General features: G+C 37.3%; 1 protein-coding gene and 2 pseudogenes across 4 annotated transcripts in view; 2 read left to right on the top strand and 1 right to left on the bottom strand.

Annotated features, from left to right (window-relative positions):
* Positions 1-21,855, top strand: part of PTPN4 (protein tyrosine phosphatase non-receptor type 4) — a 160,515-nt gene that overhangs the window by 94,225 nt on the left and 44,435 nt on the right. For all 4 annotated transcript variants that reach the window (XM_037523229.2, XM_037523228.2, XM_054699631.1 and 1 more), the window contains 4 exons: positions 5,718-5,806; positions 8,112-8,175; positions 10,324-10,496; positions 17,394-17,462. In XM_037523229.2, coding sequence (XP_037379126.1) covers positions 5,718-5,806; positions 8,112-8,175; positions 10,324-10,496; positions 17,394-17,462 — 395 coding nt within the window. The remainder of the gene's footprint in view (positions 1-5,717; positions 5,807-8,111; positions 8,176-10,323; positions 10,497-17,393; positions 17,463-21,855) is intronic.
* On the top strand, positions 661-2,780 carry LOC119254136 (heterogeneous nuclear ribonucleoprotein A3-like; annotated as a pseudogene).
* LOC119254134 (zinc finger CCHC-type and RNA-binding motif-containing protein 1-like) lies at positions 19,898-20,528 on the bottom strand (annotated as a pseudogene).

Genomic DNA, 21,855 nt, shown 5'->3' with positions numbered 1-21,855 from the left:
TCTTTAACAATAAAAAATACCACTAAATTCTGTTGTTTTATCCTTTGCAATTTTGTAGGGATATTTTAGACTGCTGTCTGCTATAATTGACTCCTATAATGAAATAGTGTTGGACTTTCCTTTTTCAATTTAAATTGAAAAGCCTGGGGATGTCATGGTTTGTGGGTCCTCACCCGTGCACTTACATCTTGAAGACACCACTCAGGCTCAGGACGTATCAACTACAGGATTCATTAATAAAGGGAGAATTGTGAAAAGAAAAGAGTTTTTAAGGCCATGAGTGGCTGTCTGTCCTACCCCACATAGTGTCTGCAATGTCCATGAGTCCAAATCAAAAGCTGCTGATGCAAGATGACGCTGTCCCCTTGATGAGAGCTTGGAGCTAGTGGCATATCTATGAGTAATGGGCCAGGACAACTTACAATGGTAGGTGGAGATGACCACAGGTGGTGCTGCTGAGGTGGCACCTCAGCATCTATCTGGAGACAGGACCAGACAGGACCAGAGGCCAGATAGGATAGTTTGGAACCGAACAGCACAGCACTAGGAGGTGGTGCCAGACATCAGAAGCAATGAACAGCTCCCAGAGGCAGTGCCAGAGGACCAAGTACCAGCATTACTCTTAGATATGCCAGCCAGAGACCAGCTCTTTTAGAGATAATGGACACAAGCCAATGGTGCCAGTCAACAGGCAACGTTGGAGGCAAGACCAGAGACTGATGGGAAGGTGTTGAGTGCTGTGAAGATCAAAGATCTCAAAGGTCTCAAAAGTCTTGAGTTTGGATGAATCTATCTGAAGCCCGCTCCAACCTCAGCTTATATCCCTTTCAGGGTACCCACCATTCAAGCCTAACTGGTCCATTTATAATTCCTGAATGGTCTCAAAACTTTGAATGGTACCAGTGGATGCTTGAATCTGACTGGTCTGTTTTTAAAACCAACTCAATTTTCAAACAGATAACCCATCAATGTGTCCATGCCCAGCCTGTGTTGAAGTCAGGTGGTCTCCCATAGGTGTTGGGTTCTGTAGCAGGGTTCGGTGTTAGGTGTAGCAGGCAGTGCACTCAGGGGGCCCTGAAGCCAAACCAGGGCACAGGTCTGAGTGGCCATAGTGAGGATTGCCTGTAGGCTTCTCACTGACCTCAGGAACCCCAGCTTGCCATAGGCCTCTATCCCTACAGCTTGTGCTAGGGTTGGCCATCAAGACCAGCTGCTGAGGTGGGCCTCAGCAAAGCCAGTGACTGCTTGGCTCCTGTTACAGAGTGACATGGCTAGATCTCATACATAATTAACTTTATTGATTTGATTAAGTAGCATATTTTCATTTTTTAAATTATTAGATTTTAAAATTGTTTGCCAGAAAGCCATAAATGAAGTATACCAAATTAAAGTAATTGAAATTTTAAATAGTCAAACTTAGTTAGAAACATATGTACAGACAAGAAAAAGCCAAAGAAAAAGGGTTTTTTGTTGTTGTTGCATGTGGACACAGATAATTTAAAAATAAAATGTGCAAATCTTCAATGAATATGAAGGGAATTTTATAGCATCAGGACTATAAAGGATAAAAGGTCAAAAGGGGAGAGGACACATAAAGAGAATACTTAACATTTTAATTGAATATCACAATTAAAATGTGTTTGAAATTGGATTTGATTTTTAAAAGCAAGGTAAGATGTTTGTTTTTTTTGCCTGCTGGCTTTCTTTCTGCCTCTAGAAGTATAGGCTGAAAAAATCTGAATAGGCTCTTGGTTCAATATTGAACTCCAGTTGGAAGAGGTGAAGTTCCCTCTCAAAATAGAGGTAAAACTGCTGCTGGGTCTACTGACTCTGGCCATCTTGGCCTCTGCTGGCAGGAACCACAGCAGTTAAAAAAACTATTCTTTGGCGATCTGAACTTTGAAGCTACAGATGCTAGTTTAAGAGAACATTTTGAGAAATGGGACACACTTACAGATTGTGTGCTGATGAGAGGCCCCCAAACAAAACATTCCAGGGGCTTTGGTTTTATGACTCATGTTGAATAGGTGGATGCAGCAATGTGTGCTCGACCACACGAGGTTGATGGGCATATAGTGGAACCAAAGAGAGCTGTTTCTAGAGCAGATTCTGTGATAGCTGGTGTCCACTTAACAGTGAAGAAAATTTTTGTTGGTGCTACTAAAGAAAATATAGAAGAATATAATTTGAGAGACTACTTTGAAAAGTAGTTTCAATGTTGTCAGTTTGAAACCATAGAAGTTATGGAAGGCAAGTCGCATGGTAAGAGGGGATTTGCTTTTGTAACTTTTGGTGATCATAACACAGTAGATAAAATTGTTTAGAAAGAAATACCATAGTATTAATGGGCATAATTGCGAGGTTCAAAAGGTCCTTCATAAACAAAAAAATGCAGTCTGCCGGATCACAAAGAAGTCATGGAGGTGGGTCTAGAACTTTGTGGGTGGTGGAAGGAACTTAAGCCATGGTAAAAACTTTGGTGGAAGAACTGGTTCTGGGGCTGTACTGCAGTGGGTGGCAGCAGATGTTGTGATGGAGGAGGTAATGATGGATACAGTGGATTTGGAGGTGATGGTGGCAACTGTGGTGGTTGACCAGAGGTGCAGGGGGTGAGATGATCCACCAGAGACAAAGTAGGGAGCAGAACAGGCAGAATTACTGAAATACACTGTTGAGGGGAGCAGCAGGTGAGACAGGGTAGGTCTCCTATATGGGTTAGCTCCCTGGCCGGGAATCCAATTCAGGCTGTAGTGGTGATAGCACTGAGACTTAACTCCTAGGCCACCAGGGGGGGCCCCCATTTAAAAAATTTTAAGATAAATCCAGGTTACTTTTCATAATGATTATACCAGTTTACATAATCAGTTAAGAAATATTTGAGAGGGCCTCCCCGGTGGCGCAGCAGTTGAGCGCTGGGTTGCAAAGCTGCCCGCGGTCTCTGCAGCACCGTTTCGATCCCTGGCTGCTCCCCGGCCACCGGAGGAGGGTCCCACATGGCGCGCAGACCTCTCCTGCCGCCCGCTGCTCCCCTCAGCAGTGTCCTTCGGTCCTTCTGCCTGCTCTGCTCCCTGCTCTGGCTCTGGTGAATTCTCTCACCGTCCTGCGCTTCTGACTGTACCCAGTGCTTGTATAAATAAATAAATAAAAATAAATCTTAAAAAAAATATTTGAGAATTAGGCTTTGTTGAGAAATGTTAAATTATATAGTCGTTCATCTGGTCATTCAGAATGACTTGGCTGGCACTGTTCATGAACTGTTTATTCCTGGTCTATGATGAGGTAAGTACAGAAAATGCGTGGCAGCATTTGGAAACTTAAAGCAATGGGACATCGAGTGTGTAATAGGTTTATTTTGCAAAAATATTTATAGCTGACATATTAGGAAGTTAATAAGACAAGCAAACATAACAGGTCCTTTACCATAGACAGTTCTCTATAGATAGTGACTGTTTCACATGATCCTAGCTTCTGTAATATAACTGATAGCAATTTGGTACAGGACCACTTGGAGATATCGCAGGTTTGTAGACAACTTTAATAAAGTGAATATTACAATAAAGCAAATAACAGGAAGATTTTGCATTTAAAAGTTATGCTTTGACTATGATATAGGTGCAGTAGTAGCATTATGTCTAAAAAAAAGTACATATCTTGGACCTCCCCGGTGGCGCAGCGGTTGAGCGTTGGGTTGGGAAGCTGCCCGCGCCGCCTGCCTCTGCACGCCGGTTAGGTCCCCTGCTGCTCCCTGGCCACCAGAGGAGGGTCCCACATGGCGTGCAGACCTCTCCTGCCGCCCGCTGCTCCCCTCAGTGGTGCGCTTCGGTCCTTCTGCCTGCTCTGCTCCCTGCTCTGGCTCTGGTGGGTTCTCTCACCCTCCCGCGCTTCTGGCTGTACCCAGTGCTTGTATAAATAAATAAAATAAAATAAAATAAATCTTAAAAAAAAGTACATATTTAAAAAATACTCTATTGCCAAAAAATGTTAACATCATCTGAAACTTTTGTAAGTTGTAATCTTTTTGCTGATGGAATGTCTTGTAAAAGAAAAATCTGCAAAGTACAGTAAAATAAAGCACAATATAACATGGAATGCCTGTATTTCAAATAAGTTTTAAGAGACATAAATATTTTTGAGGGAAACTTACAACAGATATGAGCTAATTAAATTTTCATAGAGAAGATAGGCTTGATCTAGACTTAGGTTTGGTTTGATTTGATTCATCAGAGAGAAGTGAAGGCATAAGAACAGCATTAGCAAAACCTGTTATTATCAAGACACAAAACACGCCTGACAAGCAAAAGGTTTTTACTGGTTTGAAGGGAGAGATCCAGTGGGATAGAATGGTTGTTTTAAGTCCTTTAATGGACTCAAGATAAGACATAGCCCTACAAAGGATAGAGATGTATTCATTCCACAAATGAGTACAAGATTATTCCATATGAGGCAGGGTAATGGATTTGGTAGGAACTGTAATAATTACCTTAGCTGCTCCCTACCTGGTTATCCTGACAGAATTTGAGGATCCCCTGTGTTTCTGTCTCCATTCTCTTCAAGTATTATGGATTGTTTCAAGTGATTCTTTGTGTTTTCATTCATCTGCTCTGATGTTTGATGAAATTGATAACAGAAAGGGTATTAGGAACATATATTAAATCTGCTGACTTAATCCAAACTTCTGATTGTCCTTTTAAAAATGATTTAAGACAGTAATAATGTTTGGAGCTGATTATTGCTAAACAAAATGAGCAGCCAGACAAATTAGTGTACACTATTGTGTGTTTGACTACTTAATATGTATTAATCTACCTAACAGGTTAAGAGGATTTTATTTAATTAGAAATTATTGAAGCTATATTTTAAAAGGCTTATTTTAGAAAGATAATTATAAAATCTTGATTATATTTTCATCCATTAGTCCTGTAATCTGAGGACATGAATGTTATGGGGTACAAGCATTATTGTTGTATTAGCTTGCCTGTAGAATACTGCAAGTAAAGAAGCAAAACTATTTCAAGGTTGGTTAGCATCAGAATAAAGCATTTTAATTCTAATTCTGTTGACAGCTAGTTTTGCTATTCTAGTTGCATCAATTAGCACAATGAAAACTTATCTATCAAAGCACAATTCAAATTTTCTTTCTTGATGTCTTCAAGACTTTCTAACAATTGTTTCTTACTCCATAATCTTGTAAGTTTTTTATTGTACTACCTATTTGTCTTAAGATTTCTCATTGGATTAGTTAAATACTGTTTTATTACAGGTTGCCCTTTACCAAACTCTGAACTTCTTCATGTTCTATTTACTTTTGTAATTCTAGCACCATATTTCCAGCGACTGGATCTTAACAATATAGTTTAGAAATGGAAGGATGGATACAACTTATCATATTACGTAATGAGAAGTCATTTGGTTTCTTATCCCAAAGAGTCAGTCCCACTTAATAAACCACTGTGAATCCTGAGGTCGTTTTTGCTTTAGATTAATGAATTTTAATAATGCAATATTTGTTTGATTTAAATTATATCCTTTATTCTTATGAAGTTACAGTTACCATGCGGGTTTGTAAATATGATACAGTGGGTACTCCCTTGGAAGTGTTGATTTGTGTTTAAAGAAGTAATCCTTTTTTAAAAATATCTTTTAACAATTAAAGCACATTATTTTAGATTTGTCATTTTCTCTTTTTTAAAAATTTTTTAAATTTTCTCTTTTTGAAGGATCAAAGTAACAATGAAATTATGATTGGAGTGATGTCAGGAGGAATTCTGATTTATAAGAACAGGGTACGAATGAATACTTTTCCATGGTAAGAACTTCCATCAATACTTTTATCATTATATTACCAAATGTAATAATATAATTCATAGTAAGAAAATATTGAACTCTGTTAATGTTGCCATGCAACATACTTAGAATCTTCCAGAAATGAAGTAGTTAGTATTATCACCTTTTTTCAGTGTTTTATACCATGATAATTGCTTTAAATATAGTGTCTCATTTAAATACATTAGTGGGATGTAATTTATTAGTTGGAACAGGGTGTGGTTACTGCAAAAAAATACCTAATATACAGTGGATGGTAATTACTCAATTGAATAGGTTTGTTAAAATTGCTTTATTTCATTGTGTGCAAATAATGCCTCTGTAAAGTTCATTAATAATGAGTAAGGTCATTTTGTGTTTCATCTCACATCTTTTAAATGTTTCTCTCATATCTTTTTATAACTTAATATATCCTTCTTTGTAGAGCTCAGTAATATTACATTGTTTTGATGTACAACAGTTTATCTGTTCACCTACTAAAGGACATCTTGGTTGCCTGCCATTTTTTACAAGTATGAATAAAATTGTTAACATCTGCCACTAGCACATGAATTCTTTCCCTAGTTCCTTTCAGTAAATTCAGGGGTACAATTACTGAATTGGCATGGTATAAGTTTGCTTAGTTTTCTAAGAAACTGCTAAGCTGTTGTTCCAAATGGTTGTATCATTTTGTATTCCCGCAAAAATGAGAGTTCTTGTTACTCCATATCCTCACTAGAATTTGATGTTGCCTTTGTTGCAGACTTCAGCTCTTCTGTATGTAAACTCATTGTTTTGATATGCATTTCCCTGATGGTATAAGATGTAGAGTATCTTTTCTTATACTTACTTGCCACTAGTATATCTTCTTTGGTGAGATATCTCTTAAGATCTTTCACCCACTTTTCGTCAGATTGTTTGTGTTCTTATTGTGGAGTTTTAAAAGTTCTTTTTTTTTAAGATTTATTTTTGTTTATGCATACAAGAACTGGGGTGTAGGCCAGAGGTGTGAGGGATTAGAAGATTCATCAGAGACAGAGGGGGGAGCAGAACAGCAGATTTACTGAAATACACTGCTAAAGGGAGCAACAAGGGAGGCAGGAGAGGTCTGCTGTGCCATTTGTAGGTTAACTCCCTGGCTGGGATCCACTACAATGAACTCTGGCAATGTGGGGATAGATCAGATAGCACTGAGAATTAACCCCTACACCACCAGGGAGGCCCCACTCTTTGTATATTTTTGACAGTTCCTTATTTGATATTTTTTTTACAAATATTTTCTCCAGTGTGGTTTATCTTCCAATTTGCCTGGTACTCTCTTTCACAGAGCAGAAGTTTTTAGTTTTAATGAAGCCCTACAGATCTATTACTTCTATCATAGATCAAGTAGGATAGGGTGGCTTAGAGTAGGCTGAAATTGGGTGTTTCCTTCCCAGGTTGATTGGGCTCTGATAATACTCCAGCAGGTTACACTCTGGTTAACTAGTTCCCCTATTTAAAGGCAGATCTTGTTAAGAAGAGCAGTGTTCGGCTTACTTCTCGTTACTCTCCCCTCCCCTGCCAGAAACCAGAGATTTTTGCTTCCAGTATATACTCTGGGGAACTAGCTGAATTCTTGGAGTTAAATCTCAGAATATTATGGGAGACATCTTATGACAGAACTTCCCCTGGAGTTTTTAATTCTTAGAGTTGTCCATACTGAGCCTCCAGCAATTTTTAAACTATAGTTCAGGTTTTTCTATCCCAGTGTACATTCGTCTGGAAGTTTCTGCTCCTGGTTCTCAGCTTTGGTGAGCTGTAATTGCCTGTATTCATCTTTTGGTCTTAAATCTTGGGGGCAGCAGTTTGCCTTGGGCTCTTCCCTCTCATAGATTGCAGAAGAGCAGTTGATGATTTTTTAACCTGTTCAGCTTTTTACTAATTGTTAGGATGGAATAGTACTGTCCAAGCATTTTACATGTGAAAGCAAAAAACCACTTGCAAATTTAAAAAGTAACTGTGTTATTAGTATTTCTTAAAATTTTAACGTGTGACATGACTATATTTATTTCTTTAACCATAAAACTGGGAAATGTAAGATTCACAGGTAATATTCAGATAACACTTTCCTTAATTTAGCACAGATTCCTATTTTTTCCTAAAAAACTAAAAACTTTACATTCTTATTTACTGTATGTATATAAGTATATATAATTAAATGTTTAGATGTTATACACACTAAAGGGTTTTTTTGTAATTATTTTCTTAATTCATTAGTATTTTCATTTTTATTTCAGTATTTTAAAAACCACAATTCTCTTTTTATCCAGGTTGAAGATTGTAAAGATTTCTTTTAAGTGCAAACAGTTTTTTATTCAACTTAGGAAAGAATTGGTAAGTATTTATCTAATAGTTATTAATATAAAGAAGTATTTTAAGAAATGACCATTCATGACAAAACTTTTAGTGCAAGTAAGAGTATTATCAATCATATTGATAACTGCTTACTGAGTTCACATTTTATGACAAAGGGTATCATTTCCCCAATTTCTATGATTATGATTTTAAGTTCTTCTACATATCCATTCTGCTGTGTCTTGAATGTAGAAACTGACTTGTCAATCCTGCTGTTTGCTCATAGTCCCCAAGGTCCATTCATGAGGGGAGTACATGATCCTTTTGTATGTTCTTTTTCTTTTTTCTACTCTATCTATAACACCTCCTTTCGTATATAAGCTCATTTCATTTTAGACAACACTAGTATTTAGTTTTGTTTCTACTTCATGAATATTTAGCATATTTCCTCCCTTTGTTAGAGTGGTCATATTCTTTTTATATATTAAGTACAGTGTGTTGAGTAACTGTGCAAAAACAGTATTGGAAAAGATTTTATCCTGTAAATGATTTAATCAATTTCAGCTATCCTTTTACTTTGACTTCCACTGTTTGTTAGAAATGTTGACAAAATAATGCAGATTTCAAGGTGATTATGTGTGTATATGTGTATAAAATGCATAAAAATATATTTGAATCAGCTGCATTTTATCAGAAGAGATTGACATATTCAGTGACTATGTTTATCGTATATGCTCACAAAATATAGAAGTTGTTTTAAGAGAGTTTTTACTGAAGTAAAATAGAAAAGTATACAGATACTAAGTCTAAACTTTGATTTGTATATGACATAATGTTATATGTAGAATGTCAGTATGTAGAACATTAATACACCCCTTGAAACTAAATAAAATTCATTTTATTTAGAAGAAGTCAGTTGGGGTTAGCTTACTGATTTATTTCTGTAACCATTGCAAGAAGTTATGTAAATCTAATAATTGAAAGAATTTTGAGATCAGCATCCTTCCAGTGGTTTCCTAGTTCTCTTAAATAAAATCCCACTTCCTCACCCTGTTCTAAAGGCCATTGGTGATCACTTCCTTTACTGATTCTTCCCTGTGGCACCTACTTTCTCCGTTTTTACTATTCTACACAAAGGCTTGGTCACAATTGCTGTTACTTCTGCATTCCAAGTCTGCTGCACATTTCCCTAAGCCTTTGCTAATAACAAAAAATGGTTGTTTTCTGGGAAAAGGGTGGTTTTCTTTGCTACTTTTTTTTTTAATTTAGTCATTTATTTTTAACTGAGTTAGCATTGGGGTATCCCCATCAGATATAATGACCATAGTGAATCCACCACAAAGTTGCCCATACTCCACTACCAGAGACCTTTATACCTCCCTCCTTTTTCCTCTCCTGCCCCTTCCCCTTTGGTGCCTCAGTTCTGTAGTCAGCTATCAAGGGTTAGTTTTTCAACTTGTCTTTATCTGATGAATCTAGTTACTTTATATTCCATATATTAGTGACACCATCTGGCATTTATCCTGTTCCTTCTGACTCATTTCACTTAGCATTATCCTTTCAGGCTCCATTCATATTACCATAAAGTGCATGAGTTTATCTTTTCTGATCACTGAGTACTATCCCTTTGGGTATATATACATCATCTTGGGGTAGATTCTCATCTGTTCTGGGACACTTAGGTTGTTTCCATAATTTAGTGATAGTAAATTGTGCTGTAACAAACATGGGAGAATTAGTGTTTTTTGAATTTTTTGGATAGCTGCCTAGGAGTGGAATTACTGGGTTGACGGGCAGATCCATGTTTAATGTTTTGAGACACCTCCATCCTGCTTTCCATAAGGGCTGGGCCAGTTTGCATTCCCACCAGCAGTGTGGGAGGGTTCCCTTTTCTCCACATCCAAGCCAGCACTTATTGTTAACTTAGAAACAGAATTATAGCTAGTAAGTTTTGAAGACAGATGCATATAATTTTTTTTAACATTTCTAACTTTAAGAATTGTAATGTTACTTGACAAGGTCTATGTTTTGCAAACTTTTCCATTTATTTTATTACATTCTTATTGGTTAAGCAAAAAGGATGCTATAGGGATTCATGGATTTTAAGGCTAAAATATTTATTTGTAAGAAGTAAATTAAATGGAGCATTTAGATCCTGATATTTTGTCATTTTGTCATTTATTACAGCATGAGTCTAGAGAAACATTATTGGGATTTAATATGGTGAATTACAGAGCATGTAAAAATTTGTGGAAAGCATGTGTAGAACATCATACATTCTTCCGTTTGGACAGACCACTTCCACCTCAAAAGAATTTTTTTGCACATTATTTTACATTAGGTTCAAAATTCCGGTACTGGTAAGTGTTGCATTTTTCCTGCCTTTAAAATAAAGGTCTAGTTTATTGAGCTACAGAATCTTTGTTCCTCATACTGACTGAGGTTGATTAAGAGTAGTGAAATACGGTCTTTTATTTGTATCAGCAAAAAGTTCTGCACGTTCTTGGGATATAATCAGACTTGAGAAACCTGTTCTATTGACTAAAGTCTAGCTTCTAATTTTTTAAGGTAAATCAAATATATTTATAGTCTATATTGCTTCTCAATGTATTACTAATGTTATTAGTAATAATAATATAATATCTAACATTTATTGAGGTCCTAGTATGTACCAGTCATCGCATATCAAGACTGATCAAATCAGTGACAGAGATATTTATTCCAGAACTTCTTTGCTAAGCATTATGTGAACATGTCATAATTTTCATTGCATCTTTGTTAAATATCTACAAGAAAACTTTTCTTTATCCTAACACCCTTTTATTTAACTTGTAAAAAGCAAGATACTGGGCCTCCCCGGTGGCGCAGTTGGGTTGAGCGCCACACTGTGAAGCTGTCCACCGCCTCTGCAGCATGGGTTTGATTCCCGGCCAGCCAGGGAGATACCCACATGGCACAGCAGACCTCTCCTGTCTTGCCCACTGCTCCCCATCAGCAGTGTTTTTGGTCTGTCTCTCTGTTCTGCTCTCTGCTCTGTCTCTGGTGAATTCTTTCACCATCCCGTGCCTCTGGTCTGTACCCCCGTGCTTGTGTAAATAAATAAATCTTAAAAAAAAAAAGGCACAAGATATCTTTACATGAGCAGTTACTTTGCTTTTTCATTTATGAGTTGTTAAAACATTTTTTATAAAGAGTTCAAAACAGCTATTAAGCAAAATCAGACTTACTTAATTGAATGCTATTCCCAGGTTCATGTTCTTAAAATTGTTTTATTTATTTGTGGTAGCTTTTGTTTTTTCTTGAAGGAACAATCTTTTCAGGGATAACTAAATTTGAAAAATTAGTTTTGCTGATGGAATTCTTGTTTTTTTTCAGGGTTTTAAAACATTTTTAAATATTACTTTTTTCTCACATCAGTGTTAATTTTTGGACAATATATGATTTCTTCCCTCAGGTGTGGTCACCAAAGTTCTCCCACCACCAAATCATCCATAGTCCAACATCATATTCCCTTGTGCTCTTCTCCCACCCTGTTTTCACCTCTTCCTATCCTAATCTTTTATAGATGTCTCTTATCTATGGTCAATTTTCAAGGTTTGTCTTTGACCCTTTCTTTGGTCTTTCTGTATTCCACATATAAGTGAAGTTATCTGATATTTTTCCCTCTTGACTCATTTCACTTAGCGTCAATGCTTCCAGCTCCATACTTGTTGCCATAAATGGCATTAATCTATTTTTCATTGCTGGGTAGTATTCCACTATGTGTATGTGTGTGTGCGTGTGTACACACATACCATATTTTCTTGACCATTCATCTGTTTGGGGGCATTTAGGCTGTTTCCATATCTTGGGTATTTTGAATAGTGCTGCAATAAACATAGAGTTGCAAGTTTCCTTTCAAATTAGTGTTTTTGTGTTCTTTCGGTAGATTTCTAGGAGTGGAGTAGCTAGATTGTATGATAGGTCCATTTTTAGTGTTTTGAGAAACCTTCACACAGCTTTCTATAGTGGCTGAACCAGTTTACATTCCCATTTGCAGTTTAAGAGGGTTCTTTTTCTCCACATCCTTGATAGTACTTGTTTCTGGTTGTTTTAATATGGGCTACTCTCACAAGAGTATCTCATTGTGGTTTCGATTTGCATTTCCCTGATCACAAGGGATGATGAGCATTTTTTTATATGCCTGTTGGCCATTTGCATTTCTTCTTTGGAGAAGTATCTATTTATTAGCTCTTCTGCCCATTTTTAATTGGGTTATTTGATTTTGTTGAGTTGTGTGAGCTCCTTGTAGATCTTCAGTATCAGTCCATTATCAGCTATATGGTGTGCAAATATTCTCCCGTTTAGTGGGATGGCCCTTCAGTTTGGTTATTGTCTCTTGCGGTACAGAAGTTTTTTAGTCTGATATAGTCCCAGCTGTTTATATTCTCCTTTGTTTTCCTTGTTTCTGGAGAGAAGTTCTCAAAGGTGTTTCTGAGATTTCTGTCATGGAGTAGTTTACTTATGTTTTCTTCTATATATTTTACGATTTCATGTCTTATATCCAAGTTCTGGATCCATTTTGAGTTGATTTTTTATGCATGGTGTGAGATAGTGTTCTAGTTTCATTCTTTTGCATGTGACAGTCCAATTTTCCCGACACCATTTGTTGAAGAGATTTTCCTTATTCCAGGGAATATTTTTTGCTCCGTTGTCATAAGTACTTCACCAGATATGAGTGGCTTTATTTCTGGGCTTTCTATTCTATTCCATTGATCTTTGAGTCTGTTTTTGTTCCAAGTGTCATGTGTTTTAATTGTTATGGCTTTGTGATGTAGTTTGAAATCTGGAATTGTAATACCCCCATTCTTTCCCTTTTTAGTCAGGAGAGCATTGGCTATTCAGATTCTCTGTGATTCCATATGAATTTCAGCAATATTTGTTCCATTTCTTTTAAGTAAACCATTGAGATTTTTACTGGAATTGCATTAAATCTATAAATTGCTTTGGGTAGGACGGCCATTTTAATGTTGATTCTTCCAATAGATGAGAAGGGAATATCTTTTTGTTTCTTTATGTCTTCTATTTCTTTTAACAATGTTTTATAATTTTCCTTGTGTAGGTCCTTAACTTCCTTTATTAAGTTTATTCCCAGGAATTTAATTTTTTTTGTACAATTATAGATGGAATGGTTTTCTTATTTTTTCCTCTTCAGGCTGATTGTTTGCATATAAGAAGGCTATGGATTTTTTAAATTTTATTTTTATATTCCCCATACAATTGCAACTCCCTTATTTTGACCCCAATCCCACCTTTCCCGCTGCCCCCCCGCCTCCCTCCCCCCCCCCGCCCAATAGTGTATCTCTGGTTCATAGTTGTTTGTTGATTTTGATTTTCACTTTCTTATAGTTATTCTTTTTCCTGGTCCCTTATTTAGGTCTTCTAGATTCCTGTTATGAGTGAGACCATCGGTATTTTTCTTTTTCTTTCTGGCTTATTTTGCTGAGCATGATCCCTTCCAGCTCCATCCATGTTGCTGCAAATTGCATGTGTTTATCTTTTTTGAATGCTGAGTAATATTCCATGGTGTATATGTACCACATCTTCTTGATCCAGTCATCTATCTTTGGTCATTTGGGTTGGTTTCCAAAGCTTAGCTATTGTAAATAGTGCTGCTATAAACATAGGGGTGCAGGTGCTCTTTGGAATTAATGTTTCTGTGTCCTTTGGGTAAATACCTAGGAGTGAAATTGCTGGATCATATGGAAGCTCTATCTTTAAGAGGTTGAGGAATCTCCACACAGCTCTCCATATTGGTTGGACCAGTTTGCACTCCCACCAGCAGTGCAAGAGAGTTCCTTTTTCTCTACAACCTCAACAAATTTGTTGTTGTTAGTTTTTTTAAAACATCTCACTGGTGTGAGATGTTATCTCATTGTAGTTTTGATTTGCATTTCCCTGATTGCAAGTGATTTTGCAAGTGATTGCAACATTTTCGTATGCCTGTTGGCCATTTGCATTTCCTCTTCAGAGAAGTTTCTTTTTAGCTCTTCTGCCCATTTTTTGACTGGGTTATTTTCTTTGATTTTGTTGAGTCTCATCAGCTCATTGTAGATTTTTGTGATCAGTCCTTTATCATTAGCGTTGGGTGCAAAAATGTTCTCCCAGTTGGTGGGGTTTCTCTTTGTTTTGGTTGTTTTCTCTTTTCCTGTGCAGAAGCTTTTTAATTTGATGTAGTCCCAGCTATTTATCTTTGCCTTCACTATCACTGCTTTGGGTGATGTGTCTGTAAAGATGTCTTTGAGGTGCATGTCATGTAGTGTTTCGCCTATATTTCCTTCTATATATTTTATGGTTTCAGGTCTTATGTCTAGTTCTTTAATCCATTTTGAGTTGGTTTTTGTGCATGGTGTGAGGTAGTAGTCAAGTTTCATTCATTTGCATGTAGTGACCCAGTTTTCCCAGCACCATTTATTGAACAAACTTTCTTTGCTCCAGTGCATATTTTTTGCTCCTTTGTCAAAGATTAGTTGACCATAAATCTGTGGGTTTATTTCTGGGTTTTCTGTTCGGTTCCATTGGTCCATGTGTTTGTTCTGGTTCCAATACCATGCAGTTTTGATGATTATGGCTTTGTTGTATAGTTTGAAATCTGGGAGAGTGATGCCTCCATTCCCTTCCTTTTTTTTTCAGGAGGGTTTTGGCTATTTGGGGTTTTTGGTGGCTCCATACAAATTTCATCATTATTTTTTCTATTTCTTTGAAGAATGACATTGAAATTTTAATTGGAATAGCATTGAATCTATAGATTGCTTTTGGTAGGATGGCCATTTTGATAATGTTAATTCTTCCAATCCATGAGCAGGGGATATCTTTCCAGAAGGCCATGGATTTTTATGTATTGATTTTGTATCCTGCTACTTTGTTGATTTAATTAATTTTCTTTGGAATTTTTAAGGGTTATTTCTATATGTTATCATGTCATCTGCAGATAATGATAGCTTTACATTTTGTTTCCCAATTTGGATTCCATTTCTGTGTTGTCCTTGCCTGATTGCTCTGGCTAGGACTTTCAGTACTATGTTGAATAGTAGCGGTGAGTGTGGACATCCTTGTCTTATACTGGATATTAGTGGAAAGGCTTTTAGTTTTTCTTCATTGAGAAGGCTGCTAGTTGTGGGTTTGTCATCTATGGCTTTTACTATGTAAATAATGTTCCTTTTATCCCATGTTTTTTAAGGGCTTTCATCATAAATGGATGTTAAACTTTATCAAATGCTCTCTGTGTCTACTGATAACAATAGTTTTTTTCTTCCTCTTTGTTGATGATGTGAATTATATTGACGGACTTTCGGATGCTGAAACATCCTTGTGTCCCTGGAGTAAATCCTGCTTAGTCATGGTGTATAATCCTTTGATGTGTTGTTGGATTTGCTTTGCTAGAATTCCATCAAGGATTGTAGTGTCTCTGTTCATTAGGGAGGTTGGTCCCTAGTTTTCTTTTCTTGTGTTACCTTTGTTTGGTTTCAATATTAGTGTGATGTTGGCCTCATAAAATATATTTAGAAGTATTTCGCTGTTTTTTAAAAGAATTTGAGCAGGGTAGGTATTTCTATGTTCATTTCCTTCTTCAAGTTTGGGGAGTTTTTTAAAATAATTTCCTTAAATAGTTTTTCATCTTTTTCTCCCTCTTTTTCTGTGAGTTTTCCATTCCCTTTCCTCATGGTGTCAGATAATTCTTGAAGTGTTTCTTCATTCTTTTTTCTTTTTATCTCTCTTTCTCTTTTTCTATCTTCATTCTTTTCATATCTGCATCTTTGAAATTATTAATTCATTCTTCCATTTGGTCTATTCAACTTTTATGACTTTTTCCTGAATTTCTTTCCTCCTCTACTGATCTTTTTATCTCTAAGTTCTTTTATTTTCTTATTTAGAGATTCAGCCTTGATCTTCTGTTATTTGATGTGGTTCTCTTAGCTTCCTTTTCCTTTGTGAGTTTTCTTCTTTTTCTGAGTTTTCTTTGTATTCTTGATTTTATTATGGCACTTTTGAATTCTTTATCTGGTAGGAAGAAAAGCTCTTTCATGTCTGTATTGTTGGGTTATGAAGATTTGTTTTCTTTCTTTCTGTGGTGTATTGTTCCTCTGAGGACTTGGCTTGGCCATTTGTAATTTTCTTCCTGCTCATTATTTGCTTTTAAGTTTGCTCTGCTGTAGGTGGGGCTTCTATTGGATGTGGGTCTTCCTCTTCTACTGCTATGTATATAACCAGATGGTTGATTCAGTAGCTGGGAACTTCCTCAGAGTATCTGTGAGCATGCAGCATCGTGGAGGTCCTGGCTATTTTGTGGGAGATGGCAAGTCCTCTGGTGCTCTGACACCCTCTCTGACAAGGGTCTGGTGTCTCACCAGTCTGGGTGGGCTCTAGCAGGGTCTTGCAGCAGTTTGTGAGGACTCTGGCCACTGTCCCTGATTTGGGTCCCACCAGTAGAATCTTAAAGGCCCATTAAAGCTAGTTTTTAAGTGCAACCTGGTAAAAATCACATAGAAAAAGTTGTTTGTGATCTTCTAGTAAAAAGCTCTTCATTTTTTTGGTTTCTGCTTTACAAAGATATCTATCATCAATAAATAAAACCTATACCACTATGTGTTAGTTTAATTCATTTTAGATGGTCAGAAAGAAAATATTTAGATGTAGTAAAAAAATTATATTGTAAACCTTAAACTTTTGTAAATGCCCAATTTATAACCTCAGTAATAAGTAGCAGCATAAAGCTCTTTTACAGCTTAAATATAAAGTTAGTATACAGGATATACCTTGCCAAAATTTTGTATCCCTACAACCTTCCCCCACAAGATAATAAAGGCAGCCCCCAAATTCAAAAGCAATACTTAAACAGAATGTTTCAGTAGAGACACTAGCTATAAATTACAGAGCTTTTTAATGAGGCTTGGATGAGCCAGGACATAGTAACTTATCCAGAGGGACTTTCCAGGGCATACCAGAGGAGGGACACTACTCATGAAAAATTTCTTTTCTCGTATTCACACTCAAATAGAGAAATATTTGAAAGTGAAATTTCTATGGAATTTACCATTGGTCATTAATGGAAGAATTGTAATTATACTTCATTCCGGTGAACTTGAATGTAATATGCTTTTTCCATCTGCTTTTCTCTACTAGAAATATCTTGTCTCATCTGAAATTATAATGTTATGTGTTGTCATTTTACCTTATAATTCTAAGAGTTTATTATTGTACATATTCATATATTTCAGTGGGAGAACAGAAGTCCAGTCAGTCCAGTATGGCAAAGAAAAGGCAAATAAGGACAGGGTCTTTGCAAGGTAAGCCACTTACATTTCAGTGTCTGAAATTTTTAAAAAATTTTATTGTAGTTAGCATATAACATTATATTAGCTTCAGATAATCAATATTTCATATTTTGCAAAATGATAATCATAATAAATCTAGGTATCTCATCATAGTCATAAAATTTTATTTCTTGTAATGAGAACTTTTTTTTTAAAAAAGATTTATTTATTGATTGATTGATTGATTGATACACATACATACATACAAGCACTGGGTACAGTCAGAAGCGCGGGAGGGTGAGAGAATTCACCAGAGCCAGAGCGGGGTGCAGAGCAGGCAGAAGGACCAAAGTACACTGCTGAGGGGAGCAGCGGGCGGCAGGAGAGGTCTGCGCACCATGTGGGACCCTCCTCGGGTGGCCGGGGAGCAGCCGGGGATCGAACCGGCACTGCAGAGGCTGCGGGCAGCTTCGCAACCCAGTGCTCAACCGCTGCGCCACAGGGGAGGCCCTGTAACGAGAACTTTTAAGATCTTTTCTCTCCACAACTTTCAAATGTATAACACAGCATTACTAAGTATAGTTGTCATGCTGTATATTACATCCCTATTGAATTTCTTTTTTTTTTTTGTTGTTTTAAAAAATTTTTTTTTTAAATTTTTACATCATTGTTCATTTTGAAACAATATTTGCTTTCCCCCACCCCCTCAGGTGTAGTCCCCGTAGTTTCCTTCCCCAATGCACCTGTGCACCATCACCTCAGTCCCCTGTGCTCCTCCCTCCCTCCCTCTGATCCTTTTTCCTCTTCCTCCCCTGCCTATGTCTCTGATTTGTAATTGTCCATTTTTGCTTTGTTGTGTTTTGTACTGTTATTATTTTTTTTACGCTGATGTCTTACTTGGTTCCCCTATATTCCTGCTATAAGTGAAACCATCCAATATTTTTCTTCTTCCTTCTGGCTTATTTCACTGAGCATAATTCCTTCTAGTTCCATCCATGTTGCTGCGAATGGCATGAGTTTATCTTTTTTGATTGCTGAATAATATTCCATTGTGTATATGAACCACATCTTCTTGATCCAGTCATCTATTTTTGGGCATTTGTGTTGTTTCCAGGTTTTACCTATTATAAATAGTGCTGCAGTAAACATAGGGGTACAGGTGTTCTTTTGAATCAATGTTTTTGTGTCCTTTGGGTAGATCCCTAATAGTGAAATTGCCGGGTCGTATGGTAGCTCCATTTTAGTAGACTGAGGAACCTCCACACAGCTTTCCACAGTGGTTGGACCAGTTGCACTCCACAAGCAATGTAGGAGAGTTCCTTTTTCACCGCATCCTCGCCAACATTTATTGTTGCTTTTTTTCTCCATTGAATTTCTTTAAAGAAAGGTTACTTACTAAACCCTTTTTCTAAAGATGATTTCAATATTATCACATGATTTTTTTTTAACTAAACAATAAATAATGTTTTGGGACTAATGAAATAATTTGCCTAGTTTATTCATTCATTTTCTTCTTTTCACATGAATTAAATTAACCTGTGCCAGGCATGATAACTCTTACTAGACTGAACAAATATTAAATTATTATTTTTAAAGATTTTATTTATGCATGTAACAACTGGGGTGTAGGCCAGAGGTACGGGGAGGGGGTTGAGAGGATTCACCAGAGACAATGGGTAACAGAACAGACAGACTGACTGAAATACACTGCTGAGGGGAGCAGTGGGCAAGACCGGAGAGGGCTGCTGCATCATGTGGGTTAGCTCCCTGGCTGGGGATCAAACTCATGCTGCAGTGGATGGTGATAACTTGATAGCTCTGAGACTTTAACCCCTGTGCCACCAGCGTGGCCCAAGTATTAAATTATTAATATAGCATTTTATTAGGTTTTTTCCATTAGTATTTTTGAGAAACATAATGGTTTATTTCATCTGTTATCTTGCCCGTTTCATCTGTTATCTTGCCCGTTTCCATTTTGTTTTAAAAAAAACAAAATTCTCTTGAAAATTTTATTAACATTTAATAAAAATAGATCATTCACCTCTTTCACAGTCTATATGAAATTTTTGTTTTAAAGATGAAACTTATTTCACAAGTCCTCATGTAAACCAATCAGTCACAAATAAACTTTTATACTGAAACTCTCAAACACATCTTTTTACTACGTTTTTTTTTTGGGGGGGTGGGTGATGACGTCAGCATTACTGTCACAGCATTTTCTTTTTAGTCAAACAAACTTCAAGATGAAAGTTTATGAACAAATCTTAATTTTTTTATTACTCTGCTAAGGCAAGACAGAAACATGATACTTTAACATTATTTTTCAATTTCTGTGATATATTTTACAGTAAAAGCTATTTGGTACTAAGTGTTCTTATGCTCAAATTCTAAGAGTAATCTTTAGTCCCAACTGAACTTGGTATTCCAAGATCAAAAAAAAATTAGGTTTAATTAGATTAACGTAAATAAATACAACTTTAATCACTAAGTTCTTCCTCATCACTGAAATATGTGCTGAAGTCATCTGATCTTGAGGGACCCCCTGAACTGGGTTTCCACTTGTTTTGTTTTTCTTCAATTCTGGCTTGCTGGAAAGCTATGGCCTGACTGAGGCTGTCAAGGGCAGGATCTTCTCTTTCACCTTCACTTTCTTGCTCCTTCGATTTTTTCTTCTGGTTCAGGAATTTTTTTTTTTTCTCTTTCTTCTTAGGAGGTTCATGTTCTCCAAGCATATTTTTAGGACAGGCATAACTTAGGTGTCCACTTTCCCCACATTCATAACACTTAGATTTATCAAAGTAGTTTCGCCTTTGGATGAACTCACCTGCCCTTCCACTGCCAGTAGCAATGCTGGCTTTTATCCCTCTACTGAGTAACTGTTGTTTATGGCCCTTGTACAATTTTGTGCAAAAACAAAATGAATGCAACTCCTTTACTCTTCCTGGTAGCGTTAGCTTTCATTATAGTAACCTGTACAACCTTGCCATGCTTGGAAAATATACTGTATTTTTACTTGGGGCCTGTCCACCACTCATTTCTGCAGGTGGGGCAGCCCGGGAGACCTCGAGGACTCAGGCCCGGCTCCACGCCCCACGCCATGGCCGGGACATCACGGGTCCTGGGACGGGGTCAGGCGCCTCGGAGCCTACGGGCCCAGCGTGGCGACTCTTCCTGGCTCTGGCGAGACGCCACCATGCATTTTTAAGTCCTATTGTTAAAAAATAGCAACTTTTTGTTTAGATGCCATTTAGTTGTCTTCACTTTCTTGGATCTGTTATATATCAGACTTGGTTTTTTACCTGTGAAATGAAATGATCAGATTTGTTTTAGAAGATAGTTTTATGCATGTGGATAAAGAATGAGTATGGATAGGGCCTCCCCCGTGGCGCAGTGGTTGAGCGCTGGGTTGCGAAGCTGCCCTTGGCCTTTGCGGTGCCGGTTCCATCCCCGGCTGCTCCCCGGCCACCGGAGGAGGGTCCCGCATGGCGCGCAGACCTCTCCTGCCGCCCGCTGCTCCCCTCAGCAGTGTCCTTCGGTCCTTCTGCCTGCTCTGCTCCCCGCTCTGGCTCTGGTGAATTCTCTCACCGTCCTGCGCTTCTGACTGTATCCAGTGCTTGTATAAACAAAACAAACAAACAAACAAACAAATCATAAATAAAAATACATGCCTCTTTAAAAAAAAAAAAAGAATGAGTATGGATAAAGAATGAATTAGCAAATAAAGGCTGGGTATCCAGAGAGCAATTATAAGGTTATTACAGTAATCCAGATGATAGTAATGAGGTGCGAACTAAAACGTGGTGATAAAGGAAAGAAGAGGAAATGAATCTGTGGGGCATTTTGTAGCTAGACTACACAAAAGTTGTTGACGAATTGGACAGAGGTATGTTTGAGACAGGAGTATGTAGAAAGACTACCATATTTGAGTGACATAAAGCAGATAAGGAATACAGGGGAGAGAACAAATTTGTAGTGGAAAAGGGATGATCATGTTTTTGTATGTTTTATTCACTGTAAGAATCCCGGGTCTTACACTAATATGTGGAATATGGTAGGTGTTTTTAAAATGAAATTAGTTTGTTTTCAGGGAGAATGGCTTAAAGAGGGTGGTAAGTCCTTAAAGAATTAATGTGGTTAGTAACTACTGCAAATGAAGGCAATAGTTTTATTAAATGAGAGTTAGAGAATTTTGCTTTTGACTTTACTTAATATTCTTTTTTTTTTTAATTTATTTATGCATACAAGAACTGGGGTACAGGCCAGAGATGGGGGGTTGGAGGCAGATGTGTGAGGAGATTCACCGAGACAGAGTGGGGAACAGAACAGGCAGATCGACTGAAATACACTGCTGAGGGGAGCAGCGGGAGAGTCAGGAAAGGTCTGCTGCGCCATGTGGATTGCTCCCTGGCTGGTCGGGGATCAAACT

The sequence above is a fragment of the Talpa occidentalis genome, unplaced genomic scaffold, assembly GCF_014898055.3.
Source record: "Talpa occidentalis isolate TD23 unplaced genomic scaffold, MPIMG_talOcc4v2.1 talOcc4.3, whole genome shotgun sequence".
Lineage (NCBI taxonomy): Eukaryota > Metazoa > Chordata > Mammalia > Eulipotyphla > Talpidae > Talpa > Talpa occidentalis.
This window is presented reverse-complemented; position numbering and strand designations above follow the sequence as displayed.